The sequence below is a fragment of the Bubalus bubalis genome, chromosome 4 (genome assembly GCF_019923935.1).
Source record: "Bubalus bubalis isolate 160015118507 breed Murrah chromosome 4, NDDB_SH_1, whole genome shotgun sequence".
Taxonomy (NCBI): domain Eukaryota; kingdom Metazoa; phylum Chordata; class Mammalia; order Artiodactyla; family Bovidae; genus Bubalus; species Bubalus bubalis.
This window is the reverse complement of record NC_059160.1, coordinates 45,538,039-45,563,239: the sequence shown is the minus strand read 5'-3', so window position 1 is coordinate 45,563,239 and position 25,201 is coordinate 45,538,039. Positions and strand designations below refer to the sequence as shown.

The 25,201-nt window shown below is 48.6% G+C and overlaps 2 protein-coding genes and 2 pseudogenes across 2 annotated transcripts in view; all 4 read right to left on the bottom strand.

The window, feature by feature from the left end:
* Positions 1–25,201, bottom strand: part of LOC123332141 (apolipoprotein L3) — a 262,937-nt gene that overhangs the window by 61,083 nt on the left and 176,653 nt on the right. The window lies entirely within an intron of this gene.
* LOC123332133 lies at positions 684–18,664 on the bottom strand (annotated as a pseudogene).
* Positions 21,431–21,877, bottom strand: LOC123465673 (apolipoprotein L3-like). Its single transcript, XM_045165356.1, has one exon. It carries the CDS (start codon positions 21,875–21,877, stop codon positions 21,431–21,433), a length of 447 nt encoding a protein of 148 aa, XP_045021291.1.
* LOC123332140 overlaps positions 21,476–25,201 on the bottom strand; it is a 49,194-nt pseudogene continuing 45,468 nt past the window's right edge.

Below are 25,201 nucleotides of genomic sequence, written 5' to 3'. Positions count from 1 at the left end.
TGCAGCTTGTGCTTCTTCCAGTCCAGCGTTTCTCATGATGTACTCTGCATATAAGTTAAATAAACAGGGTGACAATATACAGCCTTGATGTACTCCTTTTCCTATTTGGAACCAGTCTGTTGTTCCATGTCCAGTTCTAACTCTTGCTTCCTGACCTGCATACAAATTTCTCAAGAGGCAGATCAGGTGGTCTGGTATTCTCATCTCTTGAAGAATTTTCCACAGTTTATTGTGATCCACACAGTCAAAGGCTTTGGCATAGTCAATAAAGCAGAAATAGATGCTCTTCTGGAACTCTTTTGCCTTTTCCATGATCCAGCAGATGTTGGCAATTTGGTCTCTGGTTCCTCTGCCTTTTCTAAAACCAGCTTGAACATCTGGAAGTTCATGGTTCATGTATTGCTGAAGCCTGGCTTGGAAAATTTTGAGCATTACTTGAGTCGTGTGTGAGATGAGTGCAATTGTGCAGGTAGTTTGAGCATTCTTTGGTGTTGCCTTTCTTTGGGATTGGAATGAAAGCTGACCTTTCCCAGTCCTGTGGCCACTGCTGAGTTTTCCAAATGTGCTGGCATATTGAGTGCAGCACTTTCACAGCATCATCTTTCAGGATTTGGAATAGCTCAACTGGAATTCTATCACCTCCACTAGCTTTGTTCGTAGTGATGCTTTCTAAGGCCCACTTGATTTCACATTCCAGGATGTCTGGCTCTAGGTGAGTGATTACACTATCGTGATTATCTGGGTCGTGAAGATCTTTTTTGTACAGTTCTTCTGTGTATTCTTGCCATTTCTTCTAAATATGTACATAGATACATTTATAATGGAATCACTTTGCTATACACCTGAAGCTAATACAATATTGTAAATCAACTAAACTTTAATGAAACAAGGAAACAAACAAGTCACTCCCTGCTGAGTTCAAAGGTGAGTTGATGCTGGAGAAGTAGGGCTAGACACCATCACCAGGGGAAACCCTTCTTGCTGGAATATCGGACCATGGGGAGGGTGATAGAGGAGCCCCTGCTACTTGTACTGGATCTCTACAATCCTAACTCTTTGGCTTTCTCCCATTTTCAAAGCTCCCCTATTCCTGGCCTCTCATTGCTAGTCTCCCTGTCTCTCCCTTATTCTGCCCTCAGTGTCTTCTTCAGTCCAAAATAAGTGCTTTCTCTCCTTGACCCTGCACGCGTCCCTGGTCCCTGCATTGCTCTAGGGGTGGCCCAGTCGGGCCCTATTGCAGACTCTCATAGATCCAGGTGAGCTTCTCCAAGTTCTTCTCCAGCTCCTGGGCTTTCTGCCTCATGTTCTCAGCCGATGCTGTCTTTGCCCCCTCCTGCAAGTCCTGTGCGTCTTTCACCAGGGAGTACACGTCCAGCCCCATGAATAAACCTGACAGAACTCCATTCCCGATGCGGGCTTCTCTAGTTGCTGCCAGAGCTGTGCCTTTGAAACGTGTACTCACTCACTGGGCAGTTTGGACAACGAATTGCCCGGTGGTTACGCAGTGCTGAACAGTGGGTAGTATTTGAGGGTTGCCTCTGGCCACCCTGATGGCACGAATATGCTTCCCCAAATCTTTAACTTGGTAGAGATCATTTACATAGGATTTTATTTCGGCTGTGTTAAGTTGACTGGCCTGGGTTTCTGCTGATGACAGGTTTACATTTTCCACCACCATGGTGGAAATACCTGTTACATCAGATGCTGCTCCCAGCCCTATTCCAGTGGCTGAGAGTCCCGGACTGAGGCCTACCATAAAGGGTGCCAGAACCAGCCCAAGGATGCTCAGGGTGCCAGACACAATGCTGGTGGAGGAAGCTACCACATTGGAGATGGTGCAGTCCCTGTGCACCTTGTCAACATTGTCTGTGAGCTCACGGAGCTTTTTTATGTTCTCCTTCAGCTCCTGTTTTACCTGAGGAAACTCCTTCAAAAACCTCTCCTTTTTCTGCTGGTATTTTTGGAGTCTGTCTTGGTCCTTCCTGGCCATGACTGTTTGCACCTTGGTCAGATATTCACGGAGTACATCAGCCTCTATCCTGTAACAATGAATATTAAAGCCTTAGAAAGACAGTTTGCTGGTCTATAAAACAGGCTCAACAAGCTCTATCCTGCATAAACCACAGAGATTTTATTATAAATCACAAGAATTTTACTAATGTAAAAATTTTTCCAACCTCAAACCCTCATTTGGATCTTGTTAGTGCTCCATGTACTTATTCAATCATGGAATAAATAAGCAAAAGTCATCTTAGGACACCTTTAACTTAAGAGAGATATTTGATAAAGACACCTCAAAGGCAGACCAATACCATCACTTCCAGAATGTGTGTAAAATGGGAACTTCACAGATAAACAAAGAGAATTCATTGGGATTAGAGCAGAAAACCCTTCATTCAAGGACCTTAGTGTATAGTGAGGAGTCCTCTTGTTTTTTGCTCTTGGCTGCTAGGATGTGGTCCCTAGGCCCCAAGAATATTCTGGCTAATAAGAATGTCCTCGTCTGCCTGGGACTTTGGCCACTGGACATTCTGATGTGTTGACATGTGATGGGCCTCTGGGTCACATGGTATCAGTTCTGACCTCTGGAGGAGCTGGGCTCTAGGGCATTGGTCTGAACTCTTGGAGGGGCTGGGGATAATGGGTCAGAGTAATTTGTTGTTAAATAGGGTGAGCATCCCTGGCAGGCAGTGCTCCATGTGTCCTGCTACACTGGATCCAGGACAGTAATGCATCCTGGGGACAATGGAAGCTTCGTGTGTGAAATCTGCCCAGATCTGCCCTGTGGCTGATGGGGAACTGCATCCTTCCCTGTAATAAACCATAACTGGGATCCTGAAGCTTTAAATTAGTCTGTGCATCATTCAGTGGAGTTCTAGAACCTGAGGGTGGTTGTGGGATCCCCCAAATTTGCCCGTGATGGGAAATGTAAGGACAGTCCTGGGACTGTGCCCTCATACTTTTCAGATTGGCTAACTGTGTGCCTAGAATTTTATTTCTTTTTAATCAAAACTCAGCTAGAAGGACCCTTAACGATCATTTTGCCTGGATTCTGCTCTCACCCAAGCCTGATACCCTTGGCCTTCTCAGCAGAAAGACACTGGGTCTGTCCACTGCCCATATTGACTGGGAAGCAGGAGATGTGCTGTGAGCCCTGTTCTTTGTGGGCCCTCCAGCCCACCTCACTGACTCCTGACCCAGCGCCGAGCACCCCTGACCTCTCAGGGGTCACATGTTAATTTGTGACAGCTTCATGAGCCTGCACCCCAAGGCTGTGTGCAACTTTATGGAACCTCTAAAGAGTCAAGAGACTTGAGGAAACACCCATCTGAACGGCTGAGCCTGAAGAGACCGGCAGTTGCACAGCTGGTGGAGGAAGTGTTTTCCTCTTTGGTGGGGATGAGAGAGGCTCCTCAGAATCGCTCAAATGACACACAATCACAGCCACTTACTATGACCCTGGAGGGCTCATTGAGCCACACGGCCTTCCCATGACAGGGCGGCTCCATGTAGACTAGAAGAGGGTCCCAGATGGAGTGATAATCCAGGTCCCAGGCAGGGTATGGAGGGCAGGGTCATCCAGGGCCTTCTAGCCCAGCTTGAGAGGATCCCATCAGGAAGGGAAAAAATGTTCCCTCTCCTACTCCCAGGACCTCTGCTAGGGTCATAGCCCCTTCAGTTCTGTGTCCTTGGGGCCCACTCTCTTTACTCTAGTCCTGGCCTGCTGCCCAAGCCTGCCTACTAGTCCTCCAACCTGGACCCTCTGCTCCACCCTGACCCCTAGGTCTGACCCTGGTCCAGGCCTCCCTGGTTCTTTGGACAAGATGACTACACTTGGTTCCCCACCACTGACTCTGCAGTTCACTCTGAGGCCATCACTACAATCCATCAGATTGAATTGCTATTCCCACTGGACACATAATACATAACAAATTTGAGACTCAAAGTCTGAAGCCCACAGGCCCAGAGTTGGGCAGGGCTAGATCCAGGATCCCACCAGGTCCAGCCAGTTCCCCTCCAGCCTCTCTGCCTTATTGGACAGCAGGAACCTGCAGTGTTCGTATAATTCCTAAGATGGGGAATGAAAGAATTCTAGTCAGAATCCCAGGAACACAAAATGATGTTTGGATCAGGATTTTCTGACTTGACCCAAAGGAAGTCCTTCTTGGTTCTCATCTCCAGGAAGAAGATCCCTGATTCTTCCCAACAAGCTTATTTTAAAATTAGGATTGATTTAGCAGCTATTCTGTGTCAGCAATCATGAAAAGAACTTGTATGCATGATCTCAGAGTCCTCACAATAAAACTGAACAGATGATGAAGCAGAGAGTAGTTCAGTAACTTGTCCAAGGTCATATAACCTGCCCTTCCTCGCCAGTTTTGTCTCTTCTCAACCCAACGTCATCAATGACAGTAAATAACATGGAGGAAATATTCCAAATAGGATCTTGAGAAGGAACATCCTCGCCCCCAACCATAGGATCTTCCTGGAGGAAAGTAGCCTGGGAAAATCTTCCTGGGGCATGTTGGTGACATTCCTGGTGTACCTGCATGGTAACCTGGACAAATCAGCCTCGGTCACAAAATTCTCCCAGGGTTTGTCTTCACTGAGCAGGAATTGCAGTTGTTCCCATCTCACACTCCCCTGGAAATACTCAGTGACATCCTTATAAAAGCTTTGGCTCCCTAGACAGAAAAATCAAAATTGAAGATTTGAATAAACTATGGTATGATGTAAACGGTATCGAGTATAAGTGGTTAAAGTTCACCTTTCTGAGCAGCATTCATCTGGCATGCTGTTGATGGATTTATCTGGGGTCTCAGGTGGACTGTATGCACCAGCCCCAATTCATAAGTTAACGCCCAGACACTCCCACTCTGCAATGACTGTATTAGAAAATAGGGGGCTTTAAGGCAGTAATTAGGTGAAATGAGGCCTTAAGTGTGGGGCCTTAATTCAGTAATATCAGTGTCCTTATTAAATGAAGAGATGTCAGATCTCTTCCTCTATCATTCCCTGAAGTATTAAGTGTCCTTTGATTTTCTTTTTCTCATGTATCACTAAAGGAGAAATGAACAGGGCTCACGTGGAGGGAACTCACAGCACTAGATCTGCGTGTTGACTGATTAGGGTGTTGTGGGTGGAGGAAATAACTGAGCACCTGGGTGTCTGTGGGCTTCCCTTGTAGCTCAGTTGGAAAAGAATCTGCCTGCAGTGCAGAAGACCTGGGTTCGATCCCTGGGTTGTCAAGATCCCCTGGAGAAGGAACTGGCAACCCACTCCAGTATCCTTGCCTGGAAAATCTCATGGACAGAGGAGGCTGGTGGGCTGCAGTCCATGGGGTCGCAAAGTGTCAGACACGACTGAGCAACTAACACTTACTTAGGGCTTCCCTTGTGTCTCAGCTTGTAAAGAATCTGTCAGCACTGTGGGAGACCTGGGTTCAATCCCTGGGTTGGGAAGATCCCCTGGAGAAGGGAAAGGCTACCCACTCCGGAAGTGGGGCTGCTGTGACGGACCACGCAGGAAGCGCGGCAGAGAGATGGTACCCCACGCCCAAGGTCAGGGGCGGTGATTGAGAATGCCAGGCTGCGACGTTGCAGGAGCGGTGGAGAGGAGCTACCCCATGTCCGAGGTCAGGGGCCCGAGAGGAGCAACCCTACATCCAAGGAGTGGCGGCTGCGCGGCAGGAGGGCCAAGAGGAGCTACTCCATGTTCAAGGTCAGGAGGGGCAACTCGTCCAAGGTAAGGAGCAGCGGCTGCGCTTTGCTGGAGCAGCCGTGAAGAGATACCCCCAGTCCAAGGTAAGAGAAAGCCAGTAAGACGGTAGGTATTGTGAGAGGGCATCAGAGGGCAGACACACTGAAACAATAATCACAGAAAAATAGCCAATCTGATCACACGGACCACAGCCTTGTCTAACTCAATGAAACTAAGCCATGCTGTGTGGGGCCACTCAAGACGGATGGGTCATAGTGAAGAGGTCTGACAGAATGTGGTGGTCCACTGGAGAAGGGAATGGCAAACCACATCAGTATTCTTGCCTTGAGAACCCCATGAACAGTATGAAAAGGCAAAATGATAGGATCCTGAAAGAGGAACTCCCCAGGTCAGTAGGTACCCAATATGCTACTAGAGATCAATGGAGAAATAACTCAAGAAAGAATGAAGGGACGGAGCTAAAGCAAAAACAATACCCAGTTGTGGAGGTGACTGGTGATAGACGCGAGGTCCGATGCTGTAAAGAGTAATATTGCATAGGAACCTGGAATGTTAGGTCCATGAATCAAGGCAAATTGGAAGTGGTCAAACAGGAGATGGCAGAGTGAACGTCAAGACTTTAGGAATCAGTGAACTAAGATGGACTGGAATGGGTGAATTTAACTCAGATGACCATTATATCTACTACTGCGGGTAGGAATCCCTGAGCAGAAATGGAGTAGCCATCATGGTCAACAAAAGAGTCCAAAATGCAGTACTTGGATGCAATCTCAAAAACGACAGAATATCTCTGTTGGTTTCCAAGGCAAACCATTCAATATCACGGTAATCCCAAGTCTATGCCCCAACCCGTAAAGCTGGAAGAGGCTGAAGTTGAACGGTTCTATGAAGACCTACAAGACCTTTTAGAACTAACACCCAAAAGAGATGCCCTTTTCATTAGACGGGACTAGAATGCAAAACTAGGAAGTCAAGAAATACCTGGAGTAACAGGAAAATTTGGTGTTGAAGTACAGAATGAAGCAGGGTAAAAGCTAATAGAGTTTTGCTAAGAGAACACACTGGCCATAGCAAACACCCTCTTCCAACAACACAAGAGAAAACTCTACACATGGACATCACCAGATGGTCAACACCAAAATCAGATTGATTATATTCTCTGTAGCCAAAGATGGAGAAGCTTTGTACAGTCAGCAAAAACAAGCCTGGGAGCTGACTATGGCTCAGATCATGAACTCCTTATTGCCAAATTCAGACTTAAATTGAAGAAAGTAAGGAAAACCACTAGACCAATCAGGTATGGCCTAAATCAAATCCCTAATGACTATACAGTGGAAGTGTATAGTGGGATTTAAGGGACTAGATCTTAGACAGAGTGCCTGATGAACTATGGGTGGAGGTTTGTGACATTGTGCAGGAGACAGGGATCAAGATCATCCGCATGGAAAAGAAATGCAAAAAAGCAAAATGGATGTCTGAGGAGGCCTTACAAATAGCTATGAAAAGAAGAGAAGTGAAAAGCAAAGGAGAAAAGGAAAGATATAAGCATCTGAATGCAGAGTTCCAAAGAATAGAAAGGAGAGATAAGAAAGCCTTTCTCAGTGATCAGTGCAAAGAAATAGAGGAAAACAACAGAATGGGAAACACTAGAGATTTCTTCAAGAAAATTAGAGCTACCAAGGGAATATTTCATGCAAAGATGGGCTCGATAAAGGACAGAAATGGTATGGACCTAACAGAAGAAAAAGATATTAGGAAGAGGTGGCGGGAACACACAGAAGAACTGTACAAAAAAAGGATCTTCACGACCCAGATAATCACGATGGTGTGATCACTCACCTAGAGCCAGACATCCTGGAATGTGAAGTCAAGTGGGCCTTAGAAAGCATCACTACGAACAAAGCAAGTGGAGGTGATGGAATTCCAGTTGAGCTATTTCAAATCCTGAAAGATGAGGCTGTGAAAGTGCTGCACTCAACATGCCAACAAATTTGGAAAACTCAGCAGTGGCCACAGGACTGGGAAAGGTCAGTTTTCATTCCATTCCAAAGAAAGGCAATGCCAAAGAATACTCAAACTACTGCACAATTGCACTCATCTCACACGCTAGTAAAGTAATGCTCAAAATTCTCCAAGCCAGGCTTCAGCAATAGGTGAACCGTGAACTTCCTGATGTCCAAGCTGGTTTTACAAAAGGCAGAACCAGAGATCAAATTGCCAACATCCACTGGATCATGGAAAAAGCAAGAGAGGTCCAGAAAAGCATCTATTTCTGCTTTATTGACTATGCCAAAGCCTTTGACTGTGTGGATCACAAGAAACTGTGGAAAATTCAAAAAAGAGATTGGAATACCAGACCACCTGACCTGCCTCTTGAGAAACCTATATGCAGGTCAGGAAGCAAGAGTTAGAACTGGACATGGAACAACAGACTGGTACCAAATAGGAAAAGGAGTACGTCAAGGCTGTATATTGTCACTCTGCTTATTTAACTTATATGCAGAGTACATCATGAGAAATGTGGGGCTGGAAGAAGCACAAGCTGGAATCAAGTTGCCAGGAGAAATAGCGACAACCTCAGATATGTAGATGACACCACCCTTATGGCAGAAAGTGAAGAGGAACTAAAGAGCCTCTTGATGAAAGTGAAAGAGGAGAGTGAAAAATTGGCTTAAAGCTCAACATTCAGAAAATGAAGATCATGGTATCTGGTCCCATCACTTCATGGGGTTAGATGGGGAAACAGTGGACACAGTGTCAGGCTTTATTTTTTGGGGCTCCAAACAGTGCAGATGGTGATGGTAGCCATGAAATTAAAAGACGCTTACTCCTTGGAAGGAAAGTTATGACCAACCTAGACGGCATATTAAAAAGCAGAGACATTAGTTTGCCAACAAAGGTCTGTCTAGTCAAGACTATGGTTTTTCCAGTGGTTATGTATGGATGTGAGGGTTGGACTGTGAAGAGAGCTGAGCGCCGAAGAATTGATGCTTTTGAACTGTGGTATTGGAGAAGACTCTTGAGAGTCCCTTGTACTGCAGGGAGATCCAAACAGTCCATCCTAAAGGAGATCAGTCCTGGGTGTTCATGGAAGGACTGATGCTGAAGCTGAAACTCCAGTACTTTGGCCACCTCATGTGAAGAGTTGACTCATTAGAAAAGACCTTGATGCTGGGAGGGATTGGGGGCAGAAGGAGAAGGGGATGACAGAGGATGAGATGGCTGGATGGCATCACCGACTCGATGGACATGAGTTTGGGTGAACTCCAGGAGTTGGTGATGGACAAGGAGGCATGGCGTGCTGCAATTCATGGGGTCTCAAAGAGTCGGACACGACTGAGCGACTGAACTGAACTGGGTGTCTGCATGGGCATTTGAGAACAATAGAACTCGTACCTGCCTGAGGCAGTCACCTGGTAATCAGGTGTTTATATATGGGAGCACTGGGCAGGTGCCCTAGCACAGCACAGGAGAGAGGGGATTCTAGAGAACGGGAGAGGTTTCTACTTGGAACTAACACATTCCAGGTAGAGGGGACAGCACGGCACTAGGCAGGACCTACTATGTGGCAGGCCCTGGCCCAGGCCACGGACACACATTATATTTGGTCCTCTTCACAACATAGGAAATATTCTCCTCATTTTACAGGTTAGGACAGTTAAGGTGCTCCAGGTCACACAGGTGTGGGAGGCAGCAAAGGCCATATTGGGGTTCAGTTTAGAGTCCACTAACCTCACAGAGCAGCTGGGTGGGCAGCATGGCGAGAGGTGGAGGAAACAGCCTCTGTGTTGACACCCCAGGGTCTAGGAGCAGAAGGAGGCTTGGACCAAGGGAGAGGGCAGGAGAAGCTCCAGGGGACCTCCTCTCTCTGTCCTGCCTGGCCTCGGGGACTTGCTCTGCTGTGCCCGCCCCCCATCATGGGCTGCCCTGCCTCACTGAATCATTAGCTGGGGGTCAGGAGACTGGGGGAGGAAGTTAGCATCTTGTCTGTGGCTGCCTGAGGAGAGGACCAGGAAAGAGGCTGTGGGGACAGACCACCAAGTGTTAGGGGACTCCCCATGGCCTCTCTGGGGGATGCTTATCCACGCCTTTCTTGGTTCTTGATTACTGGGCAGGTTGATTTGGCCTGGAGCCACCACCCTCAATTCTGGGTCACAAGTAGGAACCTGCCAGAGCCGAGGTGGCTGACTACCTGAGAAGTACCAGGGATATTGTGAGCTCATGGTGGCAGCAGTAGGGTCTCAGAGATCTCCCTTCAGCTCACCCGTCTGTGTCAGGCTGGAAGGAGGTGTCGTTTCACTCTTGGGGAAGAGAAAAGAGATTGTGGGCTTGATTGCGCATAAGCAGTGGCTGAGGAGGCAGTGAGGGGTGAGGTCTTGGGTGGTTTCCCCTGGGACAGCCTAGTGCCACCGGGGACTTAACCCAGCGTGGTTCTCTGTCCCCTGGGCTCTGCAGATCACGTGTTAAGGAAAGTTACTCATCTTCCCACCGTCCTCCCCAGTCAGAGTTCTGCTCTCCTGTTGGGGTACAAGGAGAGGACAATCAGACAGGAGACAGCCATCTGCGAAGTTATAGGAGCAATAAAAGCAGAGACAGAAGAACAGGTAGGAAGGGAATCCTCTGGAAATTACATGAGGTTTGGAATGCTTGTGTTACTAATTGGTTATAGGTGATATTGATCCACTGTCTATGACCTGCAGGCTCCTGATACGTAAAGTTAGGTCAGTCCAAGTTTTCACATTCTGGTGGAGCCTGGCCTTGAACCCAAGTCTTTCTGATCCAAATTCCAGGTTTGTGATGACTATGCTCTACTTGCTTTAATGTACAAAAAATGTCCATTTTTGGATGTATGTTAATCGGAAAATGACTCTTTTTATTGCAAAATGATGTCATGCACCCTGTGCTCGAGTCTCTGCCTTGATAAAGTCCCTGGTGCTGTAGCTCCCACGGCCCACATCTTCCTCGCTTCTGCAATAGCCTTTATCCCACAAACCTTTTTTCTGGAGTCCCACCAGCCCCACTCCAATCCCTGCAGCCCTGCCCTGGTCAGCTGAGGACCCGAATGATGTCATCTTTGCTGTCCACTCCTGATTGTTGGACTTCAGGCTGTTTTTAATTCTTTATGTAAATAGTAGTGCAAAGACCACTCTTCTTGCATAAAACTTTGCCTCCATTTGAGATTCTTTCATTAAGCTATTTCTAGAAGTAAATGACTGGATCCAACGGTATCAACACATAACATTTTTTCATACTTAGGCTACTTTGTTATGCAAAGAAACTGTACAAATTTACATTCACACATATCATATGTGATGGTGTCCATCCTTTGTCTTGCCAGTTCTCTGTTATTTTTTTAAATAGCAGATCTTTATATAGAGAGAACTTCTTTTGATTCCGGTTGTGACTACCTTGTGTTGGGAGATGAGAAAAGAAAGCGTATTAATTACACTTAGGCAGTATTTTAAGAAGGAAAAAGAGCACTTATTTATTTAAGTATTCTTGCTGAGACCTGACTGAAATGATAGTAAAGGTCCTTATAGTTATAGTAACAGCTACTCGTGAGAGTGGCTTGTATTTCTGATTTTGCTCTGCACTGGTAGTTACTCTAAGACTTTATAAATTATAATCCATATTGTTCTGATAACCAGGAGGTGTGTACCACTGTATCCCCGTTTACAGCTAAAAAAGCTGAAGCATAAATGTTCTGTGATTTGCCCAAGGTCAGAAAACTTCTTCATGGAGAACTGGATCCCACCCCACTCTCTGGGCTCAAGATCCCATACCCAGCTTCTTCTCACTTTGCTGCTAACAATAATAATAAGTGAAAAGCAGGGATGGAGGCGACAGGAACCCAGAGTTCATGCTCCCTCCCTTGGCTGAAAATTATGACTGCTTTTTATTTACCAATTGCACCTTTATCTTTGTTCTGGTGTCCCCTCTCAGTAGATAGAATTACTGAGGCAATTGTTGGTAAAACTGCCCCTGCCATTCTGTACAGCACCCAGTCTAGAGTGGCCCAACTTCCTTAGAGTTTCCCCCAAACCCCCTAACCTGAGCCCTGATCCTAGAATCTTTCTATCACCTTCCCTCTGCAATGCCCAGGGTTCTGCTCAAGAATAGTAACCATCAGCTTGATTACCAGGGAGTATGCTTGGTGACAGAGGCTGTGGGCACTGACTGTGTGGATGGGAGAGAATTTACACAGACAGTCCCATCTCCAGGCACGTGGGAGAGGAGAGCTGCCTGGTCCCCTGCCTCCTTCTCTGCCTCGAAGCTGTAGGACCCCAGGAGCCAGGGCAGCCAATTGAAATTGGGAAACACAAGGACCAAGAGCCAAGGCAGAGAGAGGAGGAGAGCTTGGGCAGAAAGGGCTGATCCTGGATGATGCCAAACACTTCTAAATGCATCATGACCCTTGACTTATTCTTCCGTCCTTCCCTGCCATTCTTGTCCTGGTCCTGACCCTTGTCTGGGGCCTTAGCTGGGTGTGGATGCTGGATGGTTCTCCCTTCTGCTGGATTAATATCTGGATGTCCTCCTCTGTTAGCCTCTGATGGGTCACTTCCTGGAAAGGCTGCCAGTGGGAGAGGGGAGGACCCTAGAGAAGCTGTCCCTGCCCAACTGCATGGACAGACACAGAGACCTTCCCTCCATGTGGGCAGACAGAGATTCTACCAAACCTCTCCCTCCACGTGGTACAGCTCATATTCTATGGGCAGGGACAGCAGGGGTAAAGGCAGTGTCAGATTCAAACTCTTTAGCCCATCGCCAGGCCCTCCTGATGCTCCTACTCCTGTCTTCCACACCCTCCTGACTCCACGGGGCCTGGACCAGGGGCCTGGAGGACTCCCAGCTGCCTGGACTCTGATTCCTCCCAGCCTCCAGGCCTTCGCTCAGGCTACCCCTCCAAGGACTTTCCCCACCTGCCTCACCAGGTGAAATGTTACTTGTCCCTGGAGGCCCATCTCAAAAGCTTCCTCCACCTGCTGTTTTCCTCTAATTCCCTTCCAGTCTCCCTTGGAATCTTGCACTTTCCTGCCCGTGGGTCTGTTTGTGTGGAGTTTCTGCAGCTCCCAGCACCGGGCGGGGGCTCTGTCTCTTCTCTGTTGATCCTCCTGCTCCAGGGCTTCTGGGGCTCCCTCCACCCTCCTGGGCACAGCCTGGCTAAAATACGAGGTGTGGGACCTGTTACTGGGGCACGAATCAACCAGATTCTCGAAGACATAGCACTACACCTCTTTTACCTACAGTTAGTAATTCCATTTATTTTCCTGTCTGTCTTCATAAAAGCTCTTTCTGATAGAGAGTGCCATCAGATTTCTGAGCATTTCCATTTATGGGCATCCCACGCTTTTCCAGAAGATCACCCTCTGCCAGTAAAAGAAGATGTGAGACCTACATGGTCTATGCTGTCCACCATCTTGGTTTAAGAAAGCTTTTGTATGAACACTGTACTCTCAGGTAGCAGGAAACACCTGCATTTTTTCATGTCTCCTTACCACAGCCATGATATGTTTATAAGAGGAGAAAGAGGAAGAGAGAACTGTGGAAAAACATGAGGCTTACCTAAAATCTGATATACTATCCTGAGACTTGAAGACTTGAGCAGGACATGCCTAAACCTCCCCTTCCACAGGATGTCCAGTTTAGGTCTGTTCTGGGTGTGGGGCCCAGCTTCCTCTAGCGTCTTGCTCTCTGCTCCCAAACTGCTGCCTGGGACTTTGAGGGGAAAAGCGTGGAGTCATTTTCTGACTGCCGTGGAGGCACTTTTGAAAGCGCAGAAATGGGTGTGCTACTCTTTGACTGAGAAAAGTATCACTTAAACATGTCCTGCTTGAATGAGGAGAAGGAGAAGGAATAAAAGGAAGGGGGGACGAAGAGAAAGAGGAAGAAACAAAAAGATTCTAATCAACCAGTCAATCAATTCCAAAGGATCGAAATGAAAATGGAGAAGAAAAAGAACTAGAAACATACTATAAAAAATGTTAAAAATAATTTTGAGTTGGGGAAACCATTCTCAACAAGACACAATTGCCAGAGCCATAGGGAAGGTCTGATTTTATTTGACCTCTTGAAAACTAAATATTTCAAAAGGATGCCACAAACAAAGTCAGAAAAGAATGAGAGACTGGAAGATACTGTTTGCAATATTTATAGTAGACAAAGATGAACATTCCCAACACAGAGAGAGCCTAAAATCCACTTGAAAAGACTGAATGCCGTTTTTCACAAATGGGTAAGAGATGTGAACAAACAATTCCTGGGGAGGCAACTTGCCCAGGGTCACACAGCTCTCCGTGGACAGAGTGGGGCCAAGTCCAGACCTTCTGACATGGGTATGTAAGGGAGGGGAGTGGAATGTGATTTTAATAACCCAGAATTTCTAGGATTGCCTCTACCTTTATAAACACATAGATATAATCTCATGCCCCTCTTGTTATACTGATGTATCTACAGTTTTGTTAGGGGAAGCACACTGATTGAAACCGCCCACCCTGGTCAGGCACCATAGTAACTTTTTGCATGAGTTGTTTTGTAACAGGAGATCCTTATAAGGAATACGGAACTAATAAGCCACCACCAACCGGAAGAGCTCGGGAAAGGTCTAAAGGAGACACCGCATGTCCGTCCACTTCCCAGAATCCCTCTCGCTAGCATCCATCTTGGCTGAGTGACGTGTGCACCACCAGGAAAGATTCTGAATTAGAATGATTGGCCAAAGACCACCCAGAAACTAATCCCATCACCATAAAAGCTGAGACTGTGAGCCATGTGGCAGAGCAGTTCTCCTGGGTTCCCTTACCCTACTGCTCTCAACCCGGGTGCCCTTTCCTAATAAAATCTCTTGCTTTGTCAGCACATGTGTCTCCTCAGACAATTCATTTCCGAGTGTTAGCAAAGAGCCCAGTTTCGGGCCCTGGAAGGGGTCCTCCTTCCTGCAACAGTTTGGCTTCTTGTCTTAAGATCATAAACCCTGTATCATCATGTGGGCGTTGCACAGCAGGGCCTGCATCTCCCCACTTGGTCTCCTGTCCTTCCTCTCTCAGGCCTTCATTTTTCCCCAGGACCTGGCACTGAGCAGGCACTCAGGACAGCGTGGGTGATGAAACCTGATTCCTTGTATCTCAAAAGAAACCGTTTACCTCATCAGCCCCTGCACAGCACCCAGGGGCAGACTCAAGGCGGCCAGGTCACAAGGAGGAAGGACTCTAGCTCCCCTGCCCTCCTCCATCCTCTCAGCTTTCTTGAAATTTCCCAAAGGACTGAGCACCCACAACATACACCTTCCTTCTGGGGTCACTGCTCATGTCTCAAGGGTCCACATCCTAAGCTGAGACCACCTGAGCAGGCATCTACCTCCCTCTGCACTGTTTATGGGTCCCGGGGGTGGGAAGAAGCCGTCAGAAACACCTGCTTCCACATCTAGGCTCTGGCTTTCGGGCCATGTTCTCACGTCTCTGAGCTTCCATTTCCCTTCTTTTGTCAACTCATGACAATCAAGGATTTCTCAGACAGTCGTCCTGTGGATGGGGAGATGGGCGGGGGTCCTACCCACCCTGCTTACCCAGGAGTCTTCCTCTGGCTGAGTGTGAACAAGATCCAGCTGAAACGGGGGCAGAATGGAGGGGTGCATCCACAGCCAAGGAACGCTGCAGCCACCACCAGCTGGGAGAGGAGGGGAAGGCCCCCCAGAACTTCTATGGGAGTGGGCCCCCGCTGACAGGAAGCAGCACCCCAGCTCCAGTGCTGGCCCCCACCTCTCCCATCACCTCCTGCTGCTCCCTTCCCAGGGCCCGAAAGTGTACCTGCTCGGAGGCTGGACGGGTCAGCAGCTGGAGGCCTGGCAAGCATTGGGTCTAGGAGCCTGCAGCTCTCCTGAGCAACTAGGCCGGCCAAACAGTGACCCAGGGGTCTGCGTGCAGGCCTGCTGCCCAGGTGCAAAACATACCTTCTTTGCTGTAAATAAGTCTAAACCCAGCCTATACAAAACAGTGAGGAATACAGGGAAAATGAGCCACAAGTGAGGACCTGGTAGGACAAGCTACGCTCTTCTAGATGTGGAAGTAAAAATGAAAGTCACTCAGTCGTGTCCGACTCTTTGTGACCCGTGGACTATACAGTCCTTGGAATTCTCCAGGCCAGAATACTGGAGTGGGTAGCCGTTCCCTTCTCCAGGGGATCTTCCCAACCCAGGGATAGAAACCCAGGTCTCCCTCATTGCAGGCAGATTCTTTACCAGTTGAGCCACCAACGAAGCCCAAAACTTGAACCACTTCTTCTGAGCCAGAATCCAACCAGCTACCTAAGGATAACAGCAGCTAACCACCTGTACAGTCCTCTGCTCTACCAGCTGAGCTACTGAAGGGTGCAGACATGGAAGGACAGTGATACAAACTAGGAATTTTACCATTTTTACAGGAAGAGGAGAAAAGAAAGCTTTTTTTTTTAATTAAAAATCTAAAAATTAAAAAAATTTTCAACTAACACAGATTATTTTTTTATGAACAAAGCAGCCTGACACACTTTAGTAATAAAGGGATGTTTGGAAAGCCTAGGGAGGACCTAGTCAGACGCAGATCCCAGCCAGATTTCCTGAGTAGGCAGTGCTGTCTCTACGTGGAGTGACGTGGGGACGCGGGTCGACAGCACCTCGGCCATCCATGCTGGACACACGCCCCAGCTCATACCCCTCGAGATCCTCAGGGCAGGACCGTACCCGGCTCAAGTGCTGGGCCCGGGGACACAAGGGCAAAGTGCCAGCCCCGGAGCCTGAGCCCCGCAGGAGGCCAGCGTGAGGCCGGCTCGTCCCTGTGCCACGTGGGGCCCCTCCAGACCCACCTTGGCGAAGAGCCGCCACCACTGCTTGCGCAGCTTGAGGTAGGCGGCGCAGTTCCTCTGCAGGACCCTCGTGGCCGTCAGCTGCTGCCGCTGCTTGGCGAACGCCCTGTGGGGCGAGGGTCATGGTCAGCGCCTCCAGGCTGGGGCCGGCCAACCTCCCTGCCCACAGTCCTGACCTCGCTCCCAGGGTTTTTTCCAGAGCTAAGATCCAGTGGTGTGACCTCACCCAGGGAACTGTCACCACCCCCCCAACCCCCACCCACCCAGCAGATGTTCCAGGATGTCTGGAGACATTTCTGGTTGTCACAAGTAGGGAGGGCGCTACTGCCCTCTGGTGGGGAGAAGCCGGGGCTGCTGCTAAAGCCTCTGAGTCCCCATATGGGCCACAAAAATGTGCTTGTGCGAGGGTTGGAAAGAATTTCCAGATACAGGGTATTTAGAAGAGAGAAAGTATTGGGAACAAAGGGCAGAGGGGAGTGAGGAGCGCTGCTCAGACAGTGGGCAGACTTCCTGATGGACCAGGGACAGCCGATGTGCTTGATGCTCTTTGTGGGCCAGTGGCCAATTTTTATAGCCTCAACACAAAGAAAATTCCTGCTGGAAGGGTGGCATTAGGTGATTCGTTAGGGTGAGGTTTTTTTTTTTTTAACCTACTATGGGGTCAGGGAGCTGGCCGGTTTAGATCAACGGTTGCTATGGGGCGCAGTCAGTTTGGGAGATGACCTTGGTGTGGAGCTCTGTATCTGTGGTCATGGTATAGGGCTCCACATGGCATTTAGCTTTGCCCTCGGGGGACCCCAGGGTCCATCTAGCTTTGCCCTTGGGGGACCCCAGGGTCCAGAAGAATACTTTGGGCTGCATGTGTAACAGAATGCAAGTCCAAGAGCCTGACATACTGTGAGCCAAACAATAGCAAAACATCAGAGTTTTGGGGCCCAGAAAGGTTTATTGCTGGGCCATGAATGGAGATGAGAAGTAGCTCATTCCTTAAACATCCTGAAGTCCCCAAAATCTCTCAGCAAAGCCCTTGGACAGTAAAGATGTGGGAGGGGAGTGGTTAGTTTTTGCAAACTTCTTGTTGTCAGATCCTTTCTTCTTAAGGTCAGGTCACTGTCAGCTCATGATGTTTGTCAAAACCTCCACAATAGAAATGTTATTTTCTGTTCAGACAAGAAAGGGCAAATTCTCAAGGCTCAACTTTCACTCTCTGAGGTCCAGGCCCTATCTAAGAGGAGAGGGTCCTGTATGGGCCGGTTACGCTGCCCAGGAGACTTCTTCCAGCACCCAGTCTGGGTCCTCCCACCAATGCCCAGGCCCCGATAAGAAGGCAGATTTCAGCTGACAACACCGTCAGGTCCCTAGGCCCAGTCCAGCCATCATCACTGAGGGAGCCGGGCACCCAGACCCAGCTGTCCCTCAGGCTTCACATTTAACATGAAGAGATCGATGCACGGGATCCACAGGGACATGTGTTGCAGCAAATGCCCTTCAGGTTAATCCCTAGCCCCCAGCTGTTGCCCTTCTTAGAGAACAGCCCCCACCACAGAGTAGAACTGAAGCGATGCTTTGCAATGTCCTTGCCACTTAACCCTGACCTCTGGCACCTCCTCGGGGTCGACAACTGACCTCAGCTGGACCAGTTCTTGGAACTTGAATGGAGTGACTGAAGCTGGTTAAATCTGTCACCTTAACTGGACAGTGTCCAGTTACTCCAGTTGCTGAGGCCTCTGTGGACTGGGACCCATGGAGACCTCCACCACCTCAGGTCTCAGAGGTGGGGATGGATGAGAGGTTCACTGTCTTCCCAAGGGTGGGCCCGGCCAGTGGGCAGTCAAGCAAGGGCTCTGGAGCCCTGCCGGTCACCGTCCCCAGCCTGTCCCCCACCCTTCAGGCCTGAGGCTGGAAGGCCTGGAGGGCCGGGGAGAAGGTGGCCATCCCCCTCTTACCACACTCCGCGTTGAGAGGACACCGCTGCCAGGCTGACTGTTGGTGGGGTGGGACCTGTAACTACCCTGCTCCCAGGTCTCCTGCCGATGGTCTCCTACCTGTCTCGAGCTAACGGCTGTAGGACCCCACCCCTATTACACTGGGAGGCTTTGGGCATCTGTGCTCAGAGTCATAGGTGCCAGGGAAGAGCTGGAGGCAGGTGCTGCTAAGGTCGATATTTTTAAGGGTCATTCTAGCCCCATGGGGAATAGACGGGTGGGGGCAGGGCAGTACCCAAGGTAAACACAGGAAGATGGTTCTGGAAGCTCCTGCTGGAGTCCTGGTGAAACGTGAAGGCAGCCTGGGTGAGGCGTGTGCTGTCTCTCTCTCCCCTCTGTTTACGGCTGACCTTCTCTCACACCTGCACACAAGCCCTCTGCTCTCAATCACCCTTGAGTGACCTGTGTCCATTCTGGTCCCCGGGGCTGGAGGAGGAGTATCTCCATGCTCAGCCCAAGTCAGACGACACAGGCTCCCCTGGATGTCCCATGGGCTACGCCTGTTTGCCCCAGGCCTGTTGATCCCCTTGACACACCCTGAAGTTCCTTGACATGTTGCAGCCAACTGGTTTCATTTTTCTTTCTTTCTTTTTCGTTTTTTTTCCAAATCAACCTCTGTTACTGCACAACGTCTGGAATTTCATGGGAATTTCCAGATCAGTGCACTGCTCTCAGTGCACTCCGGACCCAAGCAGCACCTTGCAGTTTGTTAGGTGTTCCGTCCACGGTGTTGTCATCACCACTGAGGCCACCACCATTATCCTCACCGTCGTCATCAAGAAGTCACTGCCTGAAGATCTACATAGACCATTCTTCGTGAAGACATACAGACGGCCAACAGGAATAAGTAAAGATGCTCAACATTGCTAATACTTAGAGAAATGATAAAACTACAATAAGGTATCACCCCCTACCAGTCAGAAGGGCCATTGTCTAAAAGTCTACAAATAAACAATTTTGGAGAATATGTGGAGAAAAAGGAAGCCTCCTGCACTGCTGGTGGGAATGTAAATTGGGGCAGCCGCTATGGAAAACAGTATGGAAGTTTCTTAAAAACTAAAAATAGAACTATCGTGTAATCCAGTAATCCCACTTCAGGGCATATATCTGGAAAAGACAAAAGCTCCAATTCAAAAAGATACATGCACCTCAATGTTCCTGCTGCTGCTGCTGCTAAGTCGCGTCAGTCGTGTCCGACTCTGTGCGACCCGATAGACGGCAGCCCACCACGCTCCCGCATCTCTGGAATTCTCCAGGCAAGAACCCTGGAGTGGGTTGCCATTGCCTTCTCCATCAGTGTTCCTAGCAGCACTATATACAATAGAAAGACATGGTAATAACTCAATCTCTGCCAACAGACAAAGGAATAAAGACAATGTGGCACGTACATGCAATGGAATATCGCTCAGCCATAAAAAGAATGAAATAATGCCATTTGTAGTAACATGTATGGATCTAGAGGTGATCATACTAAGTGAAGTAAGTCAGGCAGAAAAGACAGATATATAATATCACTTATATGGAGAACCTGAAAAACAGCACAGGTAGTACCTTGCTGGTCTAGTGTTTAGAATTTGGTGTTTTTATTGCTATGAAATTGAAAGTGAAAGTCGCTTAGTTGTGTCCGACTCTTTTTACCCCATGGATTATATAGTCGGTGGAATTCTCCAAGCCAGAATACTGGAATGGGTAGCCTTTCCCTTGTCCAGGGGATCTTCCCAACCCAGGAATCAAACCCAGGTTTCCCACATTGCAGGTGGCTTCTTTACCAGCTGAGTCACCAGGGAAGTCCTGTTCATTCCCTAGTCAGGGAACTGAGATCCCAAAAGCTGCTTGGCATGGCCAAAAAAAAGAGAAGAAGAATACAAATGAACTTATTAACAAATCAAAACAGACTCAGAGTCACAGAAAACAAATTTATTGTTTCCAAAGGGGGAGGGGATAAATTAGGAGTATGGGATTAAAAGATGCACATTACCATACATAAAATAGATTTTAAAAAACCTCCAAGAACTTAATGTATAGCACAGGGGAAAATATTCAGTATCTTGTAATAATCTGTAATGAAAAAATTAAAAAGAACCGATATATACATAGATACGTGATGACTGAAACATTTTGCTGTATATCTGAAACTAATACAATATTGTAAATCAACTGTACCTCAATTAAAGAAGCAAGCAAGCAAAAGAAGTCACTGGCTAATTAAGATAAGCTGCTGGGATCAAAGGTGAGTTGATGCTGGAGAAGTAGGGCTAGAGACCACCACCAGGGGGAGACTCTTCTTGCTGGGGCATCAGACCTTGGTGAGGGTGATAGAGGAGCCCCTCCCTGCTGCTTCTGGATTCCAACAATCCTGACTCTTTGACTTTCTCTCATCTTCTACCCGTTCATGTTCCTGGTCTTTCATTGTTAGTTCCCCTGCCTCTCCCTTTATTCTGCCCCCAGTGACTTCTTTAGTTCAAAATAAGTGGTTTCTGATGGGAGGGGGTTTGGGGGGAGAATGGATACATGTATATGTATGGCCGAGTCCCTTCACTGTTCACCTGAAACTATCACAACATTGTTGATCGGCTATTCCTCAATACAAAATAAAATTTCATAGTATGAAGGAAGAAAGTGGTCTCTCTCCCTCCACCCCCCACCCTTCTCTAGTTCCCCCTCTTCCCTCAATCCAGGCTCCAGGCTCCTTCCTCACTCTCCCTGAGCCATCACCAACATCCAGCCCTCCCCTGCTGTGCTCAGCTGCAGAAACCCTAAATTCCTGATACTCAGCTCCAAAAATTTTCTCTCCCTCTGCTTTTTTTCTCTAACAAGATACCTCTGCACCTTGACCCATGTGTATCCTGGTTCCTGCAAAGTCCTGGGGGTGGATGAGTCAGGCCCTACTGCAGAAGTTCATACATCTTGTTGAGCTCCTGCAAATTCCTCTCCAGCTCCCTGGCCAACTGCCTCAGGTTTTCAGCAGGCTCTGCCTTTGCACCATTATGCACGTGCATTGACTCCTTCACTAGGAAGCCCACATCCACCAGGAGGAAGACACCTGTGGTGGCTGCACCCACGATCTGGGCTCCTGTGACAGCTGCCGGAGCCACGGTAACGGAACAGGCCTTCTTTACCAGCCCGGTGCCTGGGACTACGATTTCCCCAGGGCCCAAGTAGTCGCCTACATTGGCTGCAAATTCAGGGTTGTCTTTGCCTGTTTCCATGGCACACATATTTTTTTGAATGTGTCGCACAGCTTTTGCCCATTTCTCTGTTGTATCAACAGTTCGGGGGTTGCTCCTGAGTACCTCTAGGAGCACCTTCCATTTCTTGACGCCAGTTGACATCAGCTACGGGCTTCAGTTTCGCTGCTGACCTGCTTGCGTTTTCCTTGTAGCTGTTGTCACAGCAGCTGCTGCTCCCAGCCCTAACCCAGCGGCGAGAATGCCAGACTGCCCCCCGTCACGGGTGCCAGAGCCAGGCCAAGAAGGATCCGGGCGCCAGGTACAGTGCCAGCGGTGTGAGCCGCCCCGTTGGAGATGGTATGCTCCTTGTGGTCCTTGTCAACCTTGTCTGCGAGCTTGTGGAGCTTTCCCATGCGCTCCTCCAGCTGCTGCTTCACCCGAGGAAACTTCTTCAGAAACCGCCTCCTGTCCAGCTGCCATTCTGTGAGCGTTTCCTGGTCCTTCCCTATCAAGTCTCCTTTCAATTCGTTTAGATATTTGTGTAGTGCAACCACGTCTTTCCTGTAACAATGAAGGTCAAGGGATTAGAAAGGCAGTTTGCGCGTCTGCAAAATAGGTTCCATAATGTCTATTCTGCATAAATATGGATTTAGCATTATAAATTTATTAGTAAAGAATTTTACAAATGTAAAATTTTCTCTTTCAACAGAGGTTTTGTACCTTTTAGATCCTTCATATACTTATTCAATCCTGGAAAGAAAGAAGGAAAAGAAAGTGAAGTCGTCAGTCGTGTCCGACTTTTTGCGACCCCATGGACTGTGGTCTGTCTGGCTCCTCTGTCCATGGGATTTCCCAGGCAAGAGTACTGGAGACGGTTGCCATTTCCTTCTCCAGGGGATCTTATCGACCCAGGGATTGAACCCAGGTCTCCTGCATTGCGGGCAGACTCTTTACCCTCTGAGCCACCAGAGAAGCCCCATTTAATCCTGGAACAGATAAACAAATGTCACCTTAGGATACTGGTAAGTTAAGAGAGGTATTTGATGGAATTCCCTGGTGGTCCAGAGGTTAGGACTCTGCACCCTCACTGCCCAGGATGTGACTCAATCCCTGATTGTGAAACTAGAATCCCACAAACCATGTGGCTCATCCAAAAAGAAAAAATAGATGGTAAAGACGCCTCAGAGACAGGTCAACATCATCACTTCCAAAGAGTTGGTAAGTTGGGAACTCCACAAATAAAGAAAAGTGGGATTGGAGCAGAAAACTTGTATTCAAGGGCCTCGGTGTATAGTGAGGAATCAACATTTCCTTGCCCTTGGCTACAGGGAAGTAGTCCCTAAGCCCTAGAATATTCTGGCTGATATGAATGTCCTCATCTGCCTGGGCCTCTTGCCACTGGACAGTCTGATGAGATGTATGATGCGGCCTCTGGGTCATGTGGTATCAGTTCTGACCTCTGAAGGAGCCGGACTCTAGGACATTAGTCTGACCTCTGGGAGGCGCTGGAGACCACAAGTCAGGATAATTTGTTTTTAAATGGGTGTGTGTCCCTGGCAGGCAGTGTTCTGTGTGACCTGCCACTCACTGAGTTCCAGAACAGTAATGCATCCTGGGGACAATCCAAGCTTCGGGTGTGAAATCCACCCAGACTCTGCCCTGTGACTGATGGAAACCCACAGGCTTCCCGTAATACACTGGGATCAGGATGGCTCTCAGTGAGTCCTGTCTGCTCTATAGGGAATTCTCAAACCTGAGGGTGGTTTGGGGGATCCTCTAAGTTTGCCATTGGTTTAAATGAAAGCATAGTCCTGGGCACTGTGCCCTCACCCTTTGCAGATTGGCTGTCTCTGTGACTTAGAATTTGTAGAAAAAACAACAACAACCCCAAAGTCAGAACTAGAAGGCACCATAACAGTCATGTAGTCTACCATCTGCTGTCTTCTAAGGCTTGTGCCCTTGACCTTACCAGCAGAAGGTCCCTAAGTCCATCCACTGCCCCAACTGCCTGGAAATCAGGAGATGTGTTGCTGGTTCCCCTGGTCTCTGCAGCCCACCTCACTGACTCCTGACCCAGCACCCAGCACCCCTGACCTCTCAGGGGTCATATGTTAATTTGTGACAGCCTAATGAGCCTGCCGGAGAAGGCAATGGCACCCCACTCCAGTACTTTTGCCTAGAAGATCCCATGGACGGAGGAGCCTGGTAGGCTGCAGTCCACGGGGTCGCTAGAGTCAGACATGACTAAGCGACTTCACTTTCACTTTTCACTTTCATGCATTGGAGAAGGAAATGGCAACTCACTCCAGTGTTCTTGCCTGGAGAATCCCAGGGACGGGGAAGCCTGGTGAGCTGCCGTCTATGGGGTCACACAGAGTTGGACACGACTGAAGTGACTTAGCAATGAGCCTGCACCCCAAGGTCATGTGGAACTTTGTGGATCCTCTAAAGATTCAAGAGACATGAAGAAACATCCATCTGAACAGCTGAGCTTGAAGAGACCAGCACTTGCACAGCTGGTGGAGGAAGTGTTTTCCTCTTCAGTGGGGATGCATGAGGCTCCTCAGAATTCCTCAAATGACACATAATCACAGCCACTCATTGTGACCCTGGAGGGCTCCCTGAGCCACATGGCCTTCCACTGTCAGGGTGGCTCCACGTAAATTACAAGAGGGTCCCAGATGGAGTGAGAAGCCAGGTCCCAGGCAGGGTGTGCAGACACAGTCACCCAGGGCCCTCCAGCCCAGCACGAGGGGATCCCGTCAGGGAGGGAAGAAATGCCCCCCCTCCCACTCACGGGACCTCTGTTAGAGTCACAGCCCCTTCAGTTCTGTGTCCCTAGGGCCCACTCTCCTCACTCTAGTCCTGGTCCTGCTGCCCAAGCCTGCCTACTAGTCTTCCAACCTGGACTTTCTGCTCCACCCTGACCCTGGGTCTGATCCTGGTTCAGGCCTCCCTGGTCCTTGTTTCCCCACCTCTGACCCTATAGTTCACTCTGAGGCCATGAACATAGTCCATCAGACTGAATTGCTATTCCCATTGGACAGAGGCAAGTCTGAGACTCTAACATATAAGCACAGAGCCCCAGCATTGGGCAGCGCTAGATCCAGGATCCCACCAGCTCCAATCAGTTCCTCTCTAGCCTCTCTGCCTTATGGGCCAGCAGGATCTTGCTGTTTGGTTTGATACAATCGTTTGGTACAATTCCTAAGATGGGGAATAGAAAGGCTCTAGGCAGAAGCCTGAGTAATACAAACGATGGCATCAGGATTTTCTGACTTGCCCCAGAGGAAATTCTGCTTGATTTTTATCACCAGAAAGAAGACTCTTGGCCCCTGTCTCTTCCCAACAAGTTTTTAAAATGTTAATATTGACCGAACACCTACTCTGTGTCAGTCAGTATGGGAAGTTCGTTGCATGCATAATTTCAGTGTCCTCACAATTTAACTGAACAGATGAAGAAACTAAAGCAGAGAGTAGTTCCGT

Bases quoted from the DNA above. Each gene is read 5' to 3' on its own strand.
- LOC123465673 (XM_045165356.1), bottom strand. From the start codon at position 21,877: ATGTCAACTGGCGTCAAGAAATGGAAGGTGCTCCTAGAGGTACTCAGG.